Source organism: Bos indicus x Bos taurus, chromosome 5 (assembly GCF_003369695.1).
Source record: "Bos indicus x Bos taurus breed Angus x Brahman F1 hybrid chromosome 5, Bos_hybrid_MaternalHap_v2.0, whole genome shotgun sequence".
Taxonomy (NCBI): domain Eukaryota; kingdom Metazoa; phylum Chordata; class Mammalia; order Artiodactyla; family Bovidae; genus Bos; species Bos indicus x Bos taurus.
This window is the reverse complement of record NC_040080.1, coordinates 40,013,394-40,027,543: the sequence shown is the minus strand read 5'-3', so window position 1 is coordinate 40,027,543 and position 14,150 is coordinate 40,013,394. Positions and strand designations below refer to the sequence as shown.

Below are 14,150 nucleotides of genomic sequence, written 5' to 3'. Positions count from 1 at the left end.
GATTCAGCCAGCCTGGCATTTCCCATGATGTACTCTGCATAGAAGTTGAATAAGCAAGGTAAAAATATATGGTCTTGTCATACTCCTTACACAATTTCGAACCAGTCAGTTGTTCCATGTGTGGTTCCAACTATTGCTTCTGGTCCTGCATACAGGTCTCTCAGGTGATAGGTAAGGTGGTTTGGTATTCCCATCTCTAAGATATACACAGTTTGCTGTGATCCGCACAGTCAAAGGCCTTTTAGCATAGTCAATGAAGCAGAAGTAGATGTTTTTCTGGAATTCCCTTGCTTTCTTTATGAACCAACGAATGTTGGCAATTTGATGTCTGGTTCCTCTGTCTCTTTGAAACCCGGCTTGTGCACCTGGAAGTTCTCAGTTCACACGCTGCTGAAGCCTAGCTAGAAGGATCTTGAGCATGACCTTGCTAGCATGTGAAATGAGCGTAACTGTACAATAGTTTGAACATTCTTTGGCATTGCCCTTCATTGGAATTGGAATAAAAACTGACATTTTCCAGTCTTGTGGCCACTCCTGAGTTTTCCAAATTTGCTGACATATTGAGTACAACACTTTAACAGCATCATATTTTAGGATTTGAAATAGCTTAACTGAAATTCTGTCACCTCCACTAGTTTGTTTGGTTTGGTTTGGTTTTTTTTTGTAGAAATGCTTCTTAAGGCCCTCTTGACTTCACACTTCAGTATGTCCATATGTGGTGAGTATGTAGTGAGTGACCACACCATCATGGTTATCTGGGTCATTAAGACCTTTTTTTGTATAGTCCTTCTATGTATTCTTGCACATCTTCTTAATCTCTTCTGCTTCTGTTAGGTCCTTACTGTTTCTGACCTTTATTATGCCCATCCTTGCATAAAGTGTTCCCTCAACATCTCCAATTTTCTTGAAGAAATCTCTAGTCTTTCCCATTCTGTTTTTTTCCTCTAATTCTTTTTATTGTTCATTTAAGAAGGCCTTTTTATCTCTCATTGCTATTCTCTAGAACTCTGCTTTCAGTTCAGTGTATATTTTTCCCTTTCTCTCTTGCCCTTCACCTATCTTCTTTCCTTAAAAATTTGTAAAGCTTCCTGAGACAGCCACTTTGCCTTTTTGTATTTCTTTTTTGAGGGCATGGTTTTGGTCACCGCCTCCTGTACAATGCTATGAACCTCCATCCATAATTCTTTATGCACTCTGCCTACCAGATCTAATCCCTTGAATCTATTTATCCCCTCCACAGTATAATCAGAAGAGATTTTATTTAGGTCATACCTGAATGGCCTAGTGGTCTTCCCTACTTTTTTCAGTTGGAGCCTGAATTTTGCAATTAGGAGCTGATGATCTGAGCCACAGTCAGCTCCAAGTCTTGTTTTTGCTGACTGTAGAGCTTCTCTATCTTCAGCTGCAAAGAATATAATCAATCTGATTTCAGTATTGACCATCTGGTGATATCCATGTGTAGAGTTGTCTCTTGGGTTGTTGGAAAAGGGTGTTTCTATGACCAACGTGTTCTCTTGACAAAATTCTGTTAGCCTTTGTCCTTTTTCATTTTGTACTCCAAGGCCAAACGTGCCTGTTATTCCAGGTATCTCTTGTCTTCCTACTTCTGCATTCTAATCCCCTATGATGAAAAGGACATTTTTGTTGGTGTTAGTTCTAGAAGGTCTTGTGGGTCTTCACACAACTTCATAGGTCAACTTCAATTTCTTCAGCATCAGTGGTTGGGCATAGTCTTAGATTACTGTGATGTTGAATGGTTAGAGCATTCTATCATTTAGGGATTATACCCAAACCCTACATTTGTGATGCTTCTGTGGATTGTGAAGGCCGCTTCATTTCTTCTAAGGGATTCTTGTCCACACTAGTAGACATAATGGTCATCTGAATTAAATTTTCCCATTCCCTTCCATTTTACTTCACTAATTCCTAGGATATTAATGTTCAATCTTGCCATCTCCTGCTAGACCACATTCAGCATACCTTGATTCATAAACCTAACATTTCGGATTCCTGTGCAATATTCTTTACAGCATCAGACTTTACTTTTACCACCAGACACATCCACAACTGAGAGTTGTTTCCACTTTAGCCCAGGCACTTCGTTCTTTCTGGAGCTAATAGTAATTGTTCTCGGCTCTTCCCCAGTAACATATGGACACCTTCCAACCTGGGGGGCTTATCTTCCAGGGTCATACCTTTTTGCCTTTTCATACTGTCCATGGGGTTCTCTAGGCAACAGTAGTGGAGTGGGTTCCTATTTGCCCAAGCACAAGGTTGTGATTCATGAAAGGGAAGTCAAATATACTTCAAACAAAACAGTGGCAAAGTCTGTGAGCTTGAAGGAGAGGGGAATTACTCTTTGACCCTGTACAGCATTCATCTTCTCGGTTTACTGTGGTACCTGCAGCCAAACTGCATTTTTCTAAAATCTTTGCAACTGCCATATGAGGAGATTTTATACTCCGGTTTTGCAAATGAGGGGGTTATGGCCCTGAAAGTTAAGTCATTTGCTAAGACTCCATGGCTAATAAGTATCAAAAGGGAATTTAAATCAGTGTGGCTCAGCTGATAAACCTTGAATGGCTTTTTGTTACATAAGAAACAATTTCCATCCCAAACTGAATGTTAAGAATGTTGTGGAAATATTTACTTTTGGGTAATAATAATAATAAGTTTTCATTAAGAAAAAAAGAATAAATCTGACCTCCTAGCGCAGCACTGAAGAATCTGCACGGGACCTCCCAAACCCTCTCCAGCATCTGTTCCTCGTTTGTCCCATTGTTGGCTGACCTTCAGGCACTGTGTCTTCTTTCTCTCTCAAGCTCTGTACGTTGTTTCCTTGGCCCTGGAGCACTCCTATTTCAGTCTCCTCACAGCCTCTTCTCATCACTCCATCCTCAACTCAAATCTCAGACCATTTTCTTGCAGCAGGACTGTCCTTCTTCACTCTCTTCATTGCCTGGTTTTATCATCTCCTTGCACATAAAGGGACTTGACATTATTTTACAGACTCGTTTTCTATATCTCACCCCTTATAGCGGGAGCCTCTTGGAGGCAGATCTCTGCCTAATTTACTGCTCTCTCCCCAGGGGTCAATATCTACCTTGCATAGAGGAAACAGTAACTTTTTATGGACTGGCTGGCCTCAGTGCCCTTGAGTAAATGTGCCTGTTCTCTGAAACCTTCAGCCTTCACCAACTCTGTGACCACCAGGTGATAGAGGTAGTTAAAGTTTTACAAAAGGTGACTTCAGTCTTTCAGTCTTGGAGAGAGAACAAGTTCTCCATTTTGAGACGTGATAATAAAACAGCACTTTTAGGGATCGTCTCTGAAAAGAGGATTTTAAATATATTAATTTATTTTTGTATTCGGTTATTGCATTAAAAAAGTAAGATATAGAGTCAGACCCAGGCTAGTTCTTAGTTCTATCCCATAGTTGCTGAAAGATCAAATCTTCAGAGTTCTGGCTTTTTCAGGTGTGAAATCAGTGTGACAGCCCACCTCACAATGTTGTGAGTATTAAGAGCTTGGAGTAAAAAGCAGAAATATTGTACATCTTGTCTTAGTTGTTCAGTCATGTCCAACTCTTTGCAACCCCATATGGCCTGCCAGGCTCCTCTGTCCATGCTGTCCATGAAATTCTCCAGGTAGTAATACTGGAGTAGGTAGCCATTCCCTTCTCCAGGGGATTTTCCAGACCCAGGGATTGAAACCAGGTCTCCTGTCTTGCAGGCAGATTCTTTACCATCTAAACCAATAAATGTAAATTAATTTTTAATTTTAATATATTTTTAAAAAATGTTTATTGGAGTATAGTTGCCTTACAATGATTTTTTAGTTTCTGCTGTACTGGAAAGTGAATCAGCTATATGTATACATATTTGCTGTTGTTTAGTCACTAAGTTGTGTCCTACTCTTTGTGATCCCATGAACTGTAGCCCTCCAGAGTCCTCTGTCCATGAGATTTCCCAGGCAAGAACACTGGAGTGGGTTGGCAGCAAAGGGATTTTTCACTGAGCCACTGGGGAAGCCCCATATGTATACATGAACCCCCTTTTTTATTTTTTAAAAATTGTTTCCAGAAAGTTACAGAACTATGAAATAGTAAACTTAGCTTTTTTAAATGAGTCATAAATCTAAAGTAATGGAATAAGTCATGCAGAACACATGTTAACATAGGCCTGCCTGAGGGTCAGGCCAAGGTAGAAATTCTTTAGTATTCATCATCAAAGTCATCTAAATTGGTTGAAATTAGGCCCCAGTGATACTAAAGGATGGAGAAGGCAATGGCACCCCACTCCAGTACTCTTGCCTGGAGAATCCCATGGACGGAGGAGCCTGGTAGGCTGCAGTCCATGGGGTCGAGAAAAGTCGGATATGACTTCCCTTTCACTTTTCACTTTCATGCATTGGAGAAGGAAATGGCAACCCACTCCAGTGTTCTTGCCTGGAGAATCCCAGGGACAGGGGAGCCTGGTGGGCTGTCGTTTATGGGGTCGCACAGAGTCGGACACGACTGAAGCAACTTAGTAGTAGTAGTAGTAGTATAAATGTATTATTGTTATATAGTTATAATATATTTACATAAATATTTACAGTTGACCTTTGAACAATGTGGAGGTTAATTCAAGTATCATTTATAGTCAGCCTTCCATATCTGCAATCCCACATCCATGGGTTCATCCAACCACAAGCTATGTAGTACTGCTATATCTGCTATTGAAAACATATCTAAGTATAAGTGGACCTGTACAGCTCAAACTGATGTTGTTCAAGGGTCAACTGTACATGTATAAATATATAGTCACATATATTTATAATATGAATTATCTAACACCAAGTCATATATTACTGAATTTCTGAATTCTTACATGTAGCAATCTTTGAAACACTAAGATTTAAATCAGAATTAAACTAGAAAAAAAAAGTGCTTTTGGTCTTGTTCTTGCCAATGGATTTTCTTCCCCAAGATGCCACATCTGGAAATAAAGATATTTTGCACAAGACACTGTGTTTGGATTCAGAAGTCTGCATCGACTTAGGCAAAACCAAATGATGGAGTAGAGAAAGCTTGAACTTAAATATATTTCTTTAACATCACCTGCTGTTTACTTCACAATCAAGCTCTTTCTCAATCTACTTTTTAGATGGTGGTCTAGCAAGTCGCTTACAGCAGATTCAAGTGCCTGTGTTAGAAAGAGAGGTCTGCGAACGCACTTACTATTCAGCCCATCCAGGAGGAATCTCAGAGAAGATGATCTGTGCTGGCTTTGCAGCATCTGGAGAGAAAGATGTGGGTCAGGTGAGAGGATCCTGATTTTGCCAAGGAATACAGGAAGTTGTTATCTGCTGGAGATTCTCCATAGACAAGAAGAATCCACTCTCAAAGCCATAGACAAGCGTGCCCACAGCATCACACCACACCCCTATTCAAAAGCCAGACAGAAGCAGGCATCAGTCAGAGGGCAAGTGGGTACGTAGAGGAGCCCATGAGAAGGTAGGAGAGGGCAACACCACTCAACTGACCTGCTGGTGAGATGTGTTCAGATATGCTTAGGGCTTTGGTAAAAGGGCAATGAGCAAATAAGGATTCTCAGTTAATGTATCCAACTTGTGATATAAAAATTTTATTATTTAAAATTATTACTAAATTCCTGTGTACTCACACAATTTTCTACCACAGAATAAAATATAACAATCATGAGGAAAATGAGAACCTTTGAAAAAATGGTTTTCATATGCAATGGAAAATAAGTCAGAAAGCAGCAGTTGAATTTCAGTGATACTACAGTGGTGCAAAGCTACACAGATGGACTTACAAGTCAGCTGGGCAAGCGTGCTGTTGGCGAGTTCAGCATTAAGTAAGAAAAAGACAGGATGTGTGCAAAAGGATTGCAAAATACCAGCTTTAATATCCACATAGCCAACTGAGAAATGTGACTTAGGTATGCAACCAAGAAGCATTTCCAACAGGAAGTAGCCCTACCTTTAGCTCCTAGGCTGGATTTGAGGGAAGCTGCCTGAAGGAAGGCAGACCCATACCTCCAGATCGGTATTTCCTTTCATGCTGGGCTAGAGAGGCAAGAAAAGAATGTGTCTTGAATAGTTGTAGCTCTTTGATGGTACACCCCAGCCCCTACCATCAGGAAACATGAACCAATGGATATCACCTCTAAAGAGAGAAAACTGGGCTATAATCTGGGTAGAAGTCTTCCCATGTAAAAACATGAGGACAAAAGGAAGAAGACCCGTCTTAACTTTGAGTATAAATTTATTGTGGTTAAGCCTTTTATGATGTCAAGTTCTATACAAATTCTGTTTTATGTTGTATATTGTCCTAATTTGCATTCTCCAGAAGCCAACCCTAAGAGGAGGATTCAGCTGTAGTCTGCCTAGAAGTGCAGTATCAGCTGTAGGAATGTGAAGAGGTGGTACAGGGAAGGGGAAGCCGCTAGTCTAGGATGTGCAGTTAAGCCAGCCACCACAGCGGGGGCTGAACTGAATCCTGCAGTGATAAACACATGTAGTACACTTATTCCCTTGGAGGAGTGAGGCAGCTTCCCCAAGGTGATGGCTGGAGGGCTGCAGGGGGCCACCTCTCATATTCTGGTCATATTCTGGCTTATCTCATGGGTGGGGTGGATAGGGCAGGATCCCTGCAGCACAGAGCCAGCCACTGACTGGAAGGTCTGAGGAGTATGAGAAGGGTTTCACACCCTCTGCTAGAGGATATTACTGTTACAGAAATCAAATAGAAAAGTGTTCTGATTCTGAATTAATGTGTTCTTTCTCCCTTTTTTGAAGGATGGTTTTTCTATTTTGAATCAAGAAAATTACAAATAGCTCTGCTGTCTCTGTCATGTTTAATAGCATCTAACATTAAGGAAAGACCTTAATCTATCAAGAGATCATAAAAGAACTAGAGAGGGAAATAGATCTGTGTAGAGGTGAGCCAAATACCATGATCTCACTTGGCATCTATTCTTACTTCAGCTACATCCAGCTGTCACTTTGGCTGCAGTGTGACCAAATTTATAGCCAATGTGAGAAGAGGAAAACAGGAGCTGAAATTCTGACCAAGTGTGGCTAGCTTTCTCTTACAAAGAATACTGAATTACAGAAAGGGTAACTTCAGAAACTTGCTTTGACAGAATGGACTCTAATATATCTGTCAGGTAATTGGTTTTTACCCTCCTGTGTATACTCGGAGGTAATGGACCCGCTAATGTAATTTCTCATCCAGGAAGGTGAACATCAGAAGGTTGAAATGCAGAGACATGGGAGTCTCAGACAGTCAGTGTGGAATCCTGTGATTCTTTGCTCACCACATATTTCAGATTGTTTTAAAAAATTTCAGGTTCTTCGACCTATCAAGTGATTTCTGTCTTCACAGAGTAGATACTTGTCTGGTTCTTGCTGACTTTTCCACTGTATTTCTTATTTCTTTCCCCTTGCTTACTAGAGTCCAGCCACACTGCTTGCCTTCTGACCTTCAAACTTGCCACATCCGTGTCTAAATTGGGCCCTTAGCCCCAATATCAGTTGTGCATATAATGCTGTTTCTCTAGATTTTAAAAAATACAGCTCCTTCTATTGTTCATGTATGAGCTCAAATGCTCATACACACACACACACACACACATACATATATATAATACATATGTGCATGCTAAGTCGCTTCAGTGATGTCCAACTTTGTGTGACCCTATGGACTGTAGCCCACTAGGCTCTTCTGTCCATGGGATTCTCCAGGCAAGAATACTGGAGTGGGTTGCCGTGCCCTCCTCCAGGGAATCTTCCCAAACAAGGGATGGAACCTGTATCTCTAACATCTCCTGCATTGGCAGGCAAGTTCTTTACCACTAGCACCACCTGGGAAGCCCTTAACAGTCACATCTGAGTGTTAATATGTAGTTTATTTTATGTAATTTATTTATTATGTAATATATTTATCATGTAAGTTAATATGTAATTTATTTATATGTGTGAATGCATATGTATTTATATGTGTGTATATGTATATATATTTATATATGCATGTGTAAACATACACACAGCTACCTTTTTTCTCAACATTCACTCTGAGTATTCTTTTTATGGGTATCATTACAATCTAATTTGTTTATATTCTTTTCCATAATGGCTAGCGCACAGTAGGAACTGCTACTGCTACTGCTAAGTCACTACAGTAGTGTCCGACTCTGTGTGACCCCATAGATAGCAGCCCACCAGGCTCCCCCATCCCTGGGATTCTCCAGGCAAGAACACCGGAGTGGGTTGCCATTTCCTTCCCCAATGCATGAAAGTGAAAAGTGAAAGTGAAAAGTGAAAGTGAAGTCGTTCAGCCGTGTCTGACTCTTAGCGACCCCATGGACTGCAGCCCACCAGGCTCCTCCGTCCATGGGATTTTCCAGGCAAGAGTACTGGAGTGGGGTGCCATTGCCTTCTCTGTTTAAAGTAACTAATAGGCACCATTTGTTTATTAAAGATTTACTTTGTACTAAACCGTGTGATAAGCACTGACAAAAGAAGACAAATTAGACAGACTTTTTCTGTATCGTGACATGTTTGTAATTGCCTGGAAAATTCTATATTGGGTATGTGTTGGTACTGAATTAATGAGTGAATAAAAGACACATCAGACCATTTTCAAACTGGAAGGAAATCTTAAGTATAATCTTATGTGGGGAAAAAAACTAGACCCAAAGAAAATGTTAATTGTTCTACAATACAAATTAGGGAATCTGTCTCCTATTCCCAATTCAGGATATCTACTGTAAAATTCTTTGTATAAAATAAACAGCTATATCAAATGTGTTATCAGCTCAGTTTATTTTAGAAGAAGATAATTAAAAATTTAGTTAGGGTCTAAATACACTTGTGTGTATATATGTATAAAGCACTGATTAAAAATCAGAAAGGCTGTCTTTAAAAAATGCAAATCCTATATTTTAAGGTCTGATTATCTTCAGCTTTATTGAGATTAATTGACATGTAACACTGTATACATTTAAAATGTACAGTGTGATGATTTTTATACACATGTGTTGTGAAGGGGCTTCCCAGGTAGATCAGTGGTAAAGAATCCACCTGCCAGTCCAGAAGATTCATGAGACAAGAGTTCAAGCCCTGGTTTGGGAAGATCCTCTGGAGGAGGAAATGGCAACCCAGTCCAGTATTCTAGCCTGAGGAACTCCATGGGCAGAGGAGCCTAGCAGGCTACACAGTCCATGGAGTCACAAAGAGTCAGACAAAATTGAGCAACTGAGCACACCTTGCACAATTACTGTTTCTTCTTGTGTTGAGAACACTTATGATCTACTCTGTTAGCAACCGTATATAAGATCCTAGTCGCTAAGTCATGTCCAGCTCTTTAAAGCCCCATGGTCTGCCAGGTTCCTCTGCTCATGGGATTTCCCAGGCAAGAATACTTGAGCAAGTAGCCATTTCCTTCTCCAGGGGATCTTTCCATCCCAGGGATCAAACCCATGCCTCAAAGAATTGGCAGGCAGATTCTTTACCACTGAGTCATTCAGATCAGATCAGATCAGATCAGTCACTCAGTCGTGTCTGACTCTTTGTGACCCCATGAATCGCAGCACGCCAGAAGTCCATTTCTGTGAGTTTAATTTTTTTAGATTTCACATATATGTGATGTAACATAGTCATTGTCTTTCCCTATCTGACTTTTCACTTAACATCATGTTCTCAAGGTCATCCATATTCTCACAAATGGCAGGATTTCCTTTGTTCTCATAGCTGAATAATATTCCATCTTAATATTTAGTATTCTTATAGATAAATAACAAATAAACATATATCTTATATATATATGTGTGTGTATATATGTATATATTGCTTCCCAGGTGGTTCAGTGATAAAGAATTTGCCTTCCAATGCAGAAGATGTGGGTCTGATCCCTGGGTTAAGAAGATCACCTGGAGGAAATGGCAACCCACTCCAGTATTCTTGCCTGGAAAATCACATGGACAGAGGAACCTGGCAGGCTATAGTCCACAGGGTCACAGAGTGTCAGACATGACCTAGCAACTGAGCACTCTTAAAGTATCCATAACACACACACACACAAAACATCTTTTTTATCCATTCATCCTTTCACAGAAAAATGGATTGCTTCCATATCTTGGCTAATGTGAATAAGGCTTCAATAAACATGGGATTGCAGTTATCTCTTCAGTATCCTAATTTTATTTCCTTTGGCTGTATACCCAAAACTAGGATTGCTGTATAATATAGTAGTTCTATTTTCCACAATGATATATCAATTTATATTCCTACCAGTGGTGCAATAGGATTCTCTTTTGTCCACATCCTTGCAAACACTTTATTTCTTGTCTTTTTGATGACAGATGATTAAACGGGTATGAGATGATATCTCATTGTGATTTTGACTTTCATTTTCCTGATGCTTGTGATGTTGGGCACATTTACATATACCTATTGGCCATCTGCACGTCTTCTTTGGAAATATGTCTATTCAGATCCTCTGCTCATTTTTAAACTGTGTGATTTTTGTTATTGATTTGTATGAATTTTATAATTTTGAATAATAACCCCATATCAGATATATGGTTTGCAAATATTTTCTCCCATTCCACATGTTACATTTTGATCTTGATTGCTTCTTGTGATGTGCAGAAGCATTTTAACTTGATGTAATCCCACTGACTGATTTTTGCCCCTTTTGCTTGTGCTCTTGGTTTCATATCCAAAAATCTGATGCCCCAAGCAAAGGAGCTTTTCCCCTGTTTTCCTCTAGGAATTCTGCCTTTTGGAGCCTTATGTTTGTTTAAGTCTTTAATTTTTTATGGTGTAAACAGGGATTCAGTTTTATTTCTCTGCATATGGATATCTAATTTCTCCAACTCCGTTTACTGAAGAAATTAATAATTCCTCACTGAATACTCTTTGTTCCCTTGTCAAATATTAGTTACCTATATAAATTAAGGTTTTTTCCTAGGCTCACAATTCTGTCCCTTAGGTCTACATATCTGTTTTAACACCAGTACCATACTGTGTTGATTACTATAAATTTGTAATATATTTTAAAATTAGGAAGTGTGATGCCTCCAACTTTATCCGTTCTCAGGATTGCTTTGACTGTGTGGGGGTCTTTGTGGTTCCATGTGAGTTTTAGGATTTTTCCCTTCATTTCTGTGAAAAACACCATTAAAATTTTGATATGGACTGTTTTGAGTAGTATGGACATTTTAACAATATTAATTCTTCCAATCCATGAACATAGGATATCTTTTCATTTATTTGTGTAAATAATTTTCAATTTTTTTCATCAAAGTGATAGTTTTTTGTATAGAGATCTTTTGCGTCCTTGGTTAAATGTGTTCTGAAATATTTTATTATTCTGATGCTATCATATATGAAATTTTTTTAAAATATGTTTTTTATTGGTGTATAGAGACACGATTTCTTTTTTTCTATTTCAAAGAAGTTTGTATTTGAGCCTTAAGCTTTTGAAAATAAAGTTTAGAGACACTGCATATGAATATCACCGTAATACACATGAAGTATTCTATCAGACCCTTAAAATTAACATAAACTATCTCATAGTCAACAAAATAGGGGCTGGGTGCCAATTTTATTAGATAAGTTGGTACAGCATTTTAATTATCATTCTATGTCTATCTAGGTGAAGCTGAAATTCAAAATTCACACCAAAGTAAAACTATATCATAACTCAGTGCCATACTAAATGTACTTGGCCTGTGCAGTAATATTTTAGTCAGATTTCATTTTGATTCCCTTCTCATTCATGGCCCAGGTGGCCTTGAGAGAAACGCAGGACTTAGTGCTGATCATCACACCACATACCACTGTCTTTTTTTTATAATTTCTACAAAATTTTAAAAGGGAGATGTAGCATTAGCCCTGTGGAGCAGATCTTGCTTGATTCCCTCAATGACACTGGCCCAGTATTTGTCCAGCAGAACCCACCGGGAACTAGTGCAAGGTGCACAGCCCCTCACTGACTACAGGCAAGAGACAACGGACTTCTGCATGTTTGTTTTGTATCCTGAAACTTTACTGTATTCACTGATAAGTTCTAACAGCTTTTTGTGAAGCCTTTAAGATTTTCTGTATAAAAGATTATATCACCTGAAAATAAAAACAATTTTACTTCTTCCTTTCTGGTTTGGGTGCCTTTATTTCTTTTTCTTGCCAGATTGCTCTGACTAGGATTTTCAGACTGTATTGAATAGGCATGGTGAGGATGAGTACTTTTGTTCCTGCTTTTAGAGGAACAGCGTTCAACCTTTCACTGTTGAGTAGGATGTTAAGTGTGGGTTTGTTATATATTACTTTTATTATGTTGAGTTATGTTTTCTTTATATCCAAGTTCTTGAGAGTTTTTAATCGTGAAAGAATGTTGCATTTTTCAAATGTTTTGTTTGTACTATTGAGACGACATAACTTTTAACTTTCACATTTGTTGATTTGCATATATTGAAAAACTCTTAACATCCCTGGAATAAATCCCATTTGATTATGGTGATTGATAGTATATTTAATATACTGCAGAATTCAGTACGTTAGTATTTTGCTGGGGATTTTTACATCTATATTCATTGGGGATATTGGCCTGTAATTATCTTTTCCTGTAGTGTTCTTATCTAGCTTTGGTATGAGGATAATGCTGACTTCATAAAATGATTTTTGGAGTATTCCCCCCTCTTTAGTTTTTGTGAGGAATTTGACAAGGATTCTTTATTTAAATGTTTAATGAAATTCACTAGTAAAGCCTTCTGGTCCTGGACTTTTCTTTTTTATGATATTCTTCATTATTGATTCATTCTCCTTTCTCATATTAGTCTATTGTGATTTTCTTTTTCCTCTTACTTTGTTGTTAGTAGGTTGCATGTTTCTGGGAATTTATTTCTTATAAATTACCCAATTTTTGGTTTATAAGTGTTCATAGTGGTCTCTTATAATCCTTTGTATTTCTGGAATACCAGCTGTAGTGTCTCCTCTTTCCTTCCTTTTGCCATTTCATTTATTTATGTCTAAGTGTTCTAAGGTATACCAAATGACAAGGAATAAATCTTTTTAAAAAATTAAAGAAATATGTTTTTAATAAATTAATTATTCATGTTCCAAAATTGAAAGCAGGAGTTCTGATTAAAGCAATTTTAGAACACGTTTTCTTGGTGTTTCAGGGAGATTCTGGTGGACCGTTAGTGTGTAAACATGAAAAAGGTCCCTTTGTCCTCTATGGCATTGTCAGCTGGGGAGCTGGCTGTGCCCAACCAAGGAAGCCAGGTGTATTTGCCAGAGTGAGTGTCTTCCTGGACTGGATTCAATCCAAAATCAAAGGTAACTATTTTTCATATATTATAAAAAGTTTCTTCTGTTTTTAGAGTGGGCTTGGGAGAGGTGAGAGTGATAGAAACAGCATTATAAAAGAAAAGACAATAACATAGTATTTCATTTTAGTTTCTAAATACATTAAAATATACATTAAAATTCTATAAGAATAACTTCTTCCTTCGGCAATGTTATGGTAAAATTGACTTTTCCTGAGGCTGCTTTAATCCTAGATTTGCATTCTCTTTTGAAAATCTCTGCTCTAGAACAGACAACATTTTGTCCTTAGGCTTTCATCTTTATTTACTTTTAACATGTCTCCCCAGATGCAGGTCCTGTTTTACTCCAGATAAAAAATGAAAGCAAAATCTTAACAAGACAACAACTGCCACCACCCACACCCTCAAGAGACAGTGCATCTGGGCCAGGTAGTAGATGTTCACATTATCCCATTAATAGAACTAATAAGAATTTAGCAAAAAGCATTGCTTATCTGGATTCACTAGTTTTCTTTGGAATACCATAAACTGTTTTCATTCTGGTTGGTAGTTTAAGTTGAAAGACAGGAGAGTTATTTATTGTTACTGTCTAGGGATCTTTTCTAGTTCATCAGTCAGTTCAGTCGCTCAGTCATGTCCTACTCTTTGCGACCCCATGAATTGCAGCACGCCAGGCCTCCCTGTCCATCACCAACTCCCGGAGTTCACCCAGACTCACGTCCATTGAGTCAGTGATGCCATCCAGCCATCTCATCCTCTGTCATCCCCTTCTCCTCCTGCCCCCAATCCCTCCCAGCATCAGGGTCTTTT

At 38.6% G+C, this 14,150-nt stretch overlaps 1 protein-coding gene across 3 annotated transcripts in view; it reads left to right on the top strand.

Moving 5' to 3' along the window:
* The window catches only part of LOC113892602 (ovochymase-1-like), a 92,698-nt gene that overhangs the window by 30,679 nt on the left and 47,869 nt on the right, over positions 1–14,150 (top strand). For all 3 annotated transcript variants that reach the window (XM_027541630.1, XM_027541629.1, XM_027541628.1), the window contains exons 11-13: positions 5,148–5,302; positions 13,194–13,350; positions 13,668–13,769. In XM_027541630.1, the coding sequence (XP_027397431.1) occupies positions 5,148–5,302; positions 13,194–13,350; positions 13,668–13,769 (414 nt within the window). The remainder of the gene's footprint in view (positions 1–5,147; positions 5,303–13,193; positions 13,351–13,667; positions 13,770–14,150) is intronic.